This window comes from Agelaius tricolor, unplaced genomic scaffold, assembly GCF_023055355.1.
Source record: "Agelaius tricolor isolate 1412-34295 unplaced genomic scaffold, bAgeTri1.0.p SCAF_24, whole genome shotgun sequence".
NCBI lineage: Eukaryota > Metazoa > Chordata > Aves > Passeriformes > Icteridae > Agelaius > Agelaius tricolor.
Window position 1 is genome coordinate 12,166,113 of NW_027269284.1, and position 8,929 is coordinate 12,175,041.

Below are 8,929 nucleotides of genomic sequence, written 5' to 3' on the forward strand. Positions count from 1 at the left end.
GGGCTCAAACTGCATCTCAGATTCTACTACAACATGCATCAGCACTGAATACACAGACCACATTTCAGTGGCTCTTGCAAGTCAGAAAATATTACTACAGTGATGTCAGATCACTAATACAATGGAAGGAACAGGCAGGGAAAAACTTATAAGCGAGAACGAATGCAATTATATGCAGTTTGGTGTGGACATATGAAAGAGTACCATCAGAATTAAAAGGAAGATTGTAACATTTATACTTAAGAGACACCTACCTCATTTGTCTTTTGCATCTCTTTAGAATCATCTTCAGTTGGCTCATTTTTCTTTCTGCAACTATCTTCAGCATGCCTGAAACAGGTATTTGGACAATTTAACAAGAACAATTGGTACCAGCCTAACACTGCTTTGCAAACTTTCTGCTTTCAAAACTGAATGCAAGAGAGAAATGCCCACTAAAAATACAGAAATAGAGCATGATCACCAAACTTCTGACTAACCAATGCACCCAGGCTTTTTCCTCTTGTAAAATTATATATATCAGCTTCAAAAACACCCTGAATACCAGTGCTTTTAAGCAGTATTAGGATGACATTACAACTGTTGCTGTCCCTGTAAAATGGGTAAAAGTTCTCCTTGCCCCATATCTACTTATATGTAGACAGTTATGTACAGTTATATACAGTTATCTATCATGTAGATATGTACATGAAACATCTACCTAAAGAAGAAGCCAACTTGACTTGCCTATTAGATACACAAACATGTAAAAGTTCTCCAGTCTCATGCCTTTATTATCTTTATTACTTTATTATTATTCTGTGAAAAACCACAAAGATTGCTACTGCAGTCTGAGCTGCAACATATTTAATCAGCTGTAATTTTTCTGCCAGAATTTCATGTTTATTAGTAACAATATGATGCAAATATTTTAAGAAGAAAACTGTTTAAATGGATAAGGCCAAGTACAAAGTTGAAAAGAACCTTTCCAATCTGCAAAAATGAATATTCAAAACATTAAGTCCTTTTGAGCAAATGCATAAATACCTTGAATCTCTTTTTCTTTTTCTGCTCAGGGCCACTTTTTTTTCCAAAAATTTCTGTTCTTTAAGCACATCCTTAATGCTGGTACCAGTTGCTTTTGACTCCAGACTTTTTGATGAAGGTTCTTCGAATTGCAAGCCACTTTTTCCTAAAATAATACACAAATAGTGAAATACATACACATCATTATATTAGAGTTTCAGCTATGAAGATGACAGAAAGCAGTACAGAGAGTACTAAGGCATAGCAGAGAATTGCAGTTAGGCGTTAATTAAGCTTAAGTAGTGCAATGGATATATGAAAAAGTGAAGAAGAAATTCTGTATTAATTCTTTGCATTATAATTTTTTCTGTTACATCACTGTTGAGATGTTGGGTTATTAAGGGAAGGAGATGACTACAGCACTATATGACCATTATTCAAAGCTGAATGTTTTATTCTATGGAGGGTAAGTGAGAGCAGGGTGGTGTGGGCTACACAAAGCTTTTCTACTCATACCTTTAGCATTCTGATTTCCAGTTTTTAGGGATTTTGTCTTTTCTGCAGCCTTCTGTTTACGTTTTTCTTCAAGTCTCTCTCTGTTAATTCGTCTTCTGAGGAGTCTCTCTTCTTTTTCTTTGGCCTAGAGATACAAAACCAAGGAAAACAATTTATCATTAGGTCAAAGAGCATTCTTTGACTACAAATATAAGTATAAACCTCATAGAAAACAGAACATTGTAGCTTACAGAAAACTAAAACAAATACACCTTCGAAATCATATAAAAGTTAATGGAATCCTCTAATATTTTTGTGAAGTTAAATTAGCTGAGTTCCAGAATCTCCTTGTTGCTCAACACTGCAGACTGAAGCTATGCAACCTTCTCAAAGAACATATGTTTTATCTGTATGTATGTACAATATATACATTTTAATTGTAAGTATAAATATATGTATCTGGCCAACAGAGAAAATCTAAAACAACTGCTGCTCCCTCTTCTGTCTGCTGGCTCTTCTGCCACAGAACAGAGAGCACATGCTTAAATCTGTTTCCATTCTCAGCGACTGCAGACTTGCTACAAACTACTGATTTCATGGTCAGCAAGGACTACATTTGTAAAGAGCTGGGGTAATGAAGCAGCCTGCAGTACTCTACACAAGCCTGATCTACCAAAAAGCCCTGCTGAAGGCAGGCTGAAGGTAGATATGGGCTACTTTTTTCATTCAAATCGTCACAGTATTTTGGGGGCGGGAAGGAGATAGAAAACTCTGTCATCGCTTTCACTGCCAGAAGCCATCAAACTATAACCAGCAAAGTGCTGTGCTGGAAAGCAGATCATGCTATATTGATGGAAACCTGAAGAAAGGGCAGCTGTAGTATAAGGGTAAAAAAAAAAAAATCCCTGAAGGGAGAAGAAAGTGAAGACTCCCCCTCACACAAACCACCACCAAACCAGCAGTGGAATTTCCGCTCCTAAACTAAAAGTTTTGGGGCAGGAACGTGAGCAGAAGCACGCCCGCACTCACAATGGACTGCCGGCGCTGCTCCACGGTTCGCTCGTCGTCAGAGTCACTGAAGTACTTGGAGTACAGGAACGGCTTGCGCACGTACGCGTGGCGCACAGGCTTGGCTCTGCCGTCGCTCAGCTCCTGCGGCTTCGTCTTACTCTGACTGCTTTTCTCCTCTTCATCTAAACACAGGTTGGTCAGTGTAGAGATATATTGATAAATTAGGCCAGTGCTTTCAATGTAAATTTTAAGAAGGCAAAGCTACTCAAAACCTATCAACATTATTTACTCTAACACCATAAACAGGTAAATTAAATCCTTTGAGTATCAAACTATCACTAGATTATGAAAAAATCAAAAGTGCATTGATGTGTTTGTGTACATCATTCAGCCAAAAAATTGCACAACACAAGCCCAGTAATAAACCACAACACAACAACTTACCCCTCTTGCCTCTAATCCCACTGCCCCTTTACATATAATATTTAGTAGCTAGCTATGCATGAGAAGTCAATATAATTTCTGCTATGTATTAAATTCTAGTTCTCCCCACACCAAAAATATCAGTACAGTATTTCAGCACAAAAAACTGCTTGGCTTACTGAAATACATACACAAAACATATTGTTGGTTACACACATCTAAGTATTAATCAAGTAAAAATAAAGAAATCTATTCCAGTTTTATCATTATTAGATATAGTGCAATACTGTACAAATTATTTGTATTCATCAAACATACTTAAGGCTTGCCTTCATTTCATAAATATTTAGTCGTAACTGAGCACAATCTGTCATGTTTCAAAGTAAAACCAAAGCCATAGAATACACAAGTGACTCAGTGCTTCTAAATTATATTTTTAGAATATAATTTAGAAGCAGAAAAGGTAAGCTGTGAGCATACTAGAGAGAACTCATTCAGGTACTAAGGCATTCTGCATTATAAAGTGGAAAGTTTTATTAATTACAGAAAACAGTCTGAAGTCTGTACTACACAGGGAGAACACAAAAAGGCAACACAGTCAGTGAAACAACTTGGTGTTTCTGAACTTTTAAAGCTAGATCCATTCCTGTTCTTTTTACTGTGGCCAAACTCCTGAATCCTAATGCTCTAAACCCAATCTGATCTACAAAGTCAGCTACAACCACTACCATGGGATCACAAAGCACTCCAGTGTTATTCCAAGTTCATGGCAGATGGGAGGGGAAGAAAGCCACAGAACAGTGACATTCACCATTAAGTGCTTTTGTCACCAATGTAATACTGTAGCATAAAAAGATTTACAATGTTTAGAATATACTATATGAATAAAAACATTCTAAAAGTAAACCTACTACTCATCTTTTGCAACTGCACAAATATTATCCAGTTCACATTCAAAGCCTCTCTCAGAGGTAGGTACAATATTGCAAATCCTCAAATTTACAACATGGTAACAACAACAAGAGCATTACATACTCCTTATTGCCAGTTAACAATGTAATTATTTTACCACCTGATGTGATCTCCCCCTCTTCAGTACTGTCAGAAATTACAGGCTCCTCTTCACTCTCCTCTTCAAACGAAGAAAGATCACTGGTGTGGACAGAGCTGACCGTGATGTCACTGAGTACATCCATATCTGAATCTATTAACATGTTTTCTTGCAAAGCAAAAAGTAAAAACAAAGAGCTGTAAGGCAGCACACTGAGTCTGTTAAACTTTTCCTACCAAAACATCAATTTTGTCACTGAAAACAAAACTATGTTAAAATTAGAAATAAGAAAACAAAATTATAACACTGTAATGAAATAACCAGGCTAACTCTGGTTTATTCAAAACAAAAATCACTCTGAAGGAGAACGATAAACTTTAAATGAGGACTGAAAATGCTGAGGACTTGTCAGATTAAAATGACCAATCACACACCGGAGAAATCAAAGGTCATCTGACTCCTAATTCAGCTACCTCAGTTAAGAGAGATAGATCAAATCCAATTGTCATAAGCAGACCACTTTGCCAGAACTAGCATAAAACTTACATTCCAAACATACTGATTCAACTCCTGAATTAACTTAAAAACCTCACTCCTTATCCATATTTTGAGGAAGATCATTGCCCACACCATACCTTCTTTAGCACTTTCAGTTGTTTTATGTTTATTGCTATTTTTTTCTGGAACAAAGTGTTTCACTGGCTCCGACTCTTTTGCTTGCTTTTCTTCTTTTGACTTTGTAGTATCATCGCTTTTCTTTGAATGATCAGATTTCTTGTCAAGCTTTTCCTTCTTTTCTTTTCTTCTTTCACTTTTTTCACTGCTCTCTGATTTCTTGTCAGATTTATCCAATAATTTACTCTTCACATCTTCACTTTCCTGTGGAATATCTTTACTTGTAAACGTATTAGCATCCTTAGCTGAATTTTTTGTTTCTTCACTTTGGCAGAGAAGCTCATTTAAATCTTCACACTTTGCAAGTGTTTCAGCCCCTTCTCCAGAAAGGTCACAAATTGCTTTCTCTTTGTCTGGCAAGTCCTCTGCATTTCTCTCTTTATCAGTGCTACCATCCACACTCTGCTGAGATGAGAGTTTTTTTGCAATTCTGTCATTGTTCTTGGGATTGGAGGTCTCTGTTGAAGCCCTGGCAGCACTTGCTTCTTGATTAAGAGAAGTTATTGTTTCCAAAATGGACATTGCATCACTAGCTACGTTAGCACTTGGAGTTGTAGCAGAGACACCTTGAATAGTAAGAAAGAACAGAGTTTTACTTCACCCTAGTTTCCATAATTCTGTTCTGATAGAAAGTTAAACATGTGAAAAGAAACAGAATACATATACCTACAAAATACCTACACCACAATATACCTACACCACATATACCTAACAAAAATATTTGACTAATTTTGCCTTAAGAGATTTTGGCTAACAAAAAAAAAAAAAAAAAAAAAAAAAAAGAACCGAACAAAAATCTCCAAGACATTGCATTCCTGCAGCAAGCACCGTACAATTACTAGAGATCCATTTTGCTCTGTGGCACACCACTGTTCCTGAGCTCTGCCTAGAGAAAATGAGGATTGGCAATGGGAGTGACACCTGAGCACAGCCCTTGTTCAACTTCACCAGCATCCTAAGCAGGATGACAACTGTGGCTAAAATACTATGTATATCATATATATTCTATGTATATATATGTATATACACTGCAAGAGAAAGTCAGTAGCTCACACCTCTAATATCTCCATAAATTTCATGGAAAATTGACTCAGCATATTGACTATACAAAACAGGACTATCAGAAATACCTTATCACTTTTCTATCATTTTAGAACCAGCTCTGAAGATGGACAACTAAGCATTAACTAGACTAGCACTGAGAACTGCAGCTGGCTTGTTAACCCATTTTAAAGGAATTGGGCCTCAGAGGAAAAAGACTTGGATTTAAATAAAGGTTACAAATAGACAGATGGCTGTGGAGCCTCTTAGAACAGGAAAGAATAGACAATTACCTGCAGGAGTGTTTAGAAGTTGATTCAGGTAATTTAGGACCATAGCCATCCAAATTTTATGACACACAGCAACTGCAAAGGTAACTGTCTCTTAAAGAATTCTTTCATCTCTACTGACAGACAAAAAGTTGCATCATTCTTCTCTTACAGTCTATGTCTTATCTGATCCTCTAATACTGAGACCAACTTTTCTCCCCACAATAAACTGATCCCTCATAATCTCAAGCAGAAGTGAAAGAGTGACATGGTCATAACAGCATGACATCTCTTGTGCTTTCTACCTTTACACATAGAGTAAGAGACAAGTGTTCTGGCATGCTGCCTGGAGCTCAGCTTGCTAATACTGATTCTAGCAATGTTATGGTAGCAGAAAACCTAGTCAATGATTCTGCTCTCCTAAACCCCATTCTTTTGTTAATAGACTGCTCAGAGAAATAGCAGAATACCTTGTACTGTAACAGAAGCATCTGCTTTCTCCTCACTTGGAGACGTACTGGGGCCTGCCTCCTCTTTGTGATTCAAGGTGGCTAAAAATTCATGGACAGCTTTTTCCACCTGAGGTCTGAATGTGTGGTTGATCTTTGGGTCCACAACCTGAGAAATAATTCTGTCAATTCCCGATTCCAACATACCAGACCTGGAACAAAGTTACATAAGTTAGTATGAAAAATTAGTTTTTAAGAACATATTAATGAAATATTATCATTTAGATGTGCTCCAATGAGGCACTAATATTTTCTGAGCCTTTCCACAGCTATGCATTTAGCCTGTGCCTTACCTGTAAGAAAAAATGTGCTAGAGAAACAAAACAATCCAAGCACACAGAATTAATACAACAACCAGCCTGTTGTTACATCATTAGTGGTTACACTTACAAGTGTTATCTAACTGCAAAAAACATATTTTGGAAGAAAATTTAGAAGAAACCTTGTATTACCAATTACCATAGCAAAAAAGAGATGAATTATAGCCGGCATGAGGCATAAATAACTACAAAACCACTGGTCACTACCCTAAGTTACTTTCTGCCTAGTATTAGGCAGCACGTTCTGCAGCTTTATAGAACACATCTACCTTCAGTAAAATAACACAGAAAAGAAAACCCACAGCTATAAAGCTTATCTCTTTAGACCCCTGTAGTCCTCTATGGAACATATGCTACCTCTTGCTGTCATTGCTTCTTTAACAAGAATGGTTGCTCCCCTCCCTACAAACCAAACAGCCCTCAGTACAAGTTACCAATGGTACCACCACAGCACAAGTCATTAAGTTTGTTCCCAAATCCGTGGTTTAACCCAATTTAATGGCCAAACTCATGGTACTTTGACAAAATTTCCTGATGTTTCTTGTGAGTCTTAAAATTTGAGAAGAAAGACTGGAGGAAGCTTCATGAAATAACGTCATACAGGTTAAAGTGTCTGACATAATTTTAACATAACACCAGTTCTTAAACCTCTTCTCTGTCTAGCCAGATTTAAACCCATTTTTCTATTTTGTGACTTTAGCTTTATACTTTGCAGAGTTTAGTCCGTGGAATGTTTCTCCTTAGATCTAAAAATGATAATTGCAATTTTATTAACACCTCCCCTAAAAGCAAAAGTAATGTTGCCTTTAGCTAGGGGGTTACAACTCAAATCAAAATCGAGGTTTCCTCCCCTGCATAAACTTGGACATCTGCAGTCTCATTCTAACTAATACTGATGGCGAGTTACTACCTCCAGCAGTATTACATTTTAAACACTGAGAGCGGAAAACAACCCAACTTCCTCAGAAGTGTCTGAAGAAAGCAACCCACTTTACATTGACCCAGACCCTTTGTCACCTATCACAGCACACGGGCATGTTCAGAGAAATCCCAGAGCTGTCACTTACTTGAGAACCTGCTGTCTAATGTTATTTCTCAGCTGGTTCTTGTTGAGATGAGGACTCCAGGTATGAGTTGCCAAGTGGTTGGAAACAAAGTTGTCAACGCGCTGTCTCAAATTCTGGTAGGCAGGCTGGAAAGCAACAGCAGAGATGTTGGACTGGGAGGATCATGAGAGTGGCTGGTTATCCTCCGGGAGGCCAGGCTGGTACAGCGGGAGCCCCGTCGGACCCCCCGGTTCTGTGCAGGCGTAGCCGCTGCCCTGTGGCGGTGGCAGCGCGTTAAACGCTGCCCGCCGGATCCTGCGCGAACCGGGTGTGTGTGACCGTGCGTGCACGGCCGGCCAGCCGCGCTCCCCGCCAAACACGGGGCTCCGGCTCTCCCCCGGCCGCGAGCGGAGCCGGAGCCCCACGCGGGCCCAGCGGCCGCTCCGCCCCGCCGAGCGCGCTGCCCCGGGCCGGGCCCGTCCCCGACCTGCCAGAGCCCGAAGCGCTGGGACCCCCCCGAGCCTCCGGTCCCGCCCGCCCGCACCTTGGTGTCCACGTCGGCCAAGCAGTCGCGGCGGAACTGGTCGAAGAGCCCCTGGCTCTTGAGGTGGTTAACGATCATGGAGACCAGCTCGGGCTCGGCCGCGCCGCCCCCCGCGCCGGCCCCGGCCCCCGGCAGCGGCGGCGGCTGCTGAGGGGGCGGCGGCGGGGGCGGCGGGGGCTGGGGGTTGGTGGCCATGGGGGCGGCGGGGCGGCGGCTGCTGCCGGCGGTGCCGGCCGGGCCCCGGGACGGGGCTGCTCAGCGAGCAGCGGCGGCGCTGACCCCGGAAGCGGAAGGGGACGGCGGGAGGAAGCGGCGCGGGGGGAGGCGGAGGCGCCGCCGCCGAGAGCGGCGCCATCGGCGCGGGACGAGCACTGGCGGGGCCGCGCGCAGCCGCCGCGGGCCCTGCACAGGGGCGGAGGGGGCGGAGCCGCTCGCGGCCCCCGGGCCGGTGCGACCCCGATCCGCCGGGCTGAGGGGGGAGAGGAGCGGCCGCGGCGCCGCTCGGCCTCCTCCCGCCGCGCCCACGGCCCCCCGCGTGGC

The 8,929-nt window shown here is 41.7% G+C and overlaps 1 protein-coding gene across 4 annotated transcripts in view; it reads right to left on the bottom strand.

Moving 5' to 3' along the window:
• Positions 1-8,584, bottom strand: part of BOD1L1 (biorientation of chromosomes in cell division 1 like 1) — a 37,081-nt gene extending 28,497 nt beyond the window's left edge. For all 4 annotated transcript variants that reach the window (XR_011682297.1, XR_011682298.1, XM_071447347.1 and 1 more), the window contains exons 1-9: positions 8,390-8,584; positions 7,867-7,991; positions 6,441-6,631; positions 4,621-5,226; positions 4,007-4,153; positions 2,530-2,693; positions 1,522-1,645; positions 1,027-1,171; positions 255-330 (exon numbers count right to left, since the gene is read on the bottom strand). Coding sequence is in view for 2 of the 4 variants with exons in the window: in XM_071447347.1 (XP_071303448.1) it covers positions 255-330; positions 1,027-1,171; positions 1,522-1,645; positions 2,530-2,693; positions 4,007-4,153; positions 4,621-5,226; positions 6,441-6,631; positions 7,867-7,991; positions 8,390-8,584 (1,773 nt within the window). In the remaining 2 variants the exon portion in view is untranslated. The remainder of the gene's footprint in view (positions 1-254; positions 331-1,026; positions 1,172-1,521; positions 1,646-2,529; positions 2,694-4,006; positions 4,154-4,620; positions 5,227-6,440; positions 6,632-7,866; positions 7,992-8,389) is intronic.
• Between the last annotated feature and the right edge of the window lie 345 nt (positions 8,585-8,929).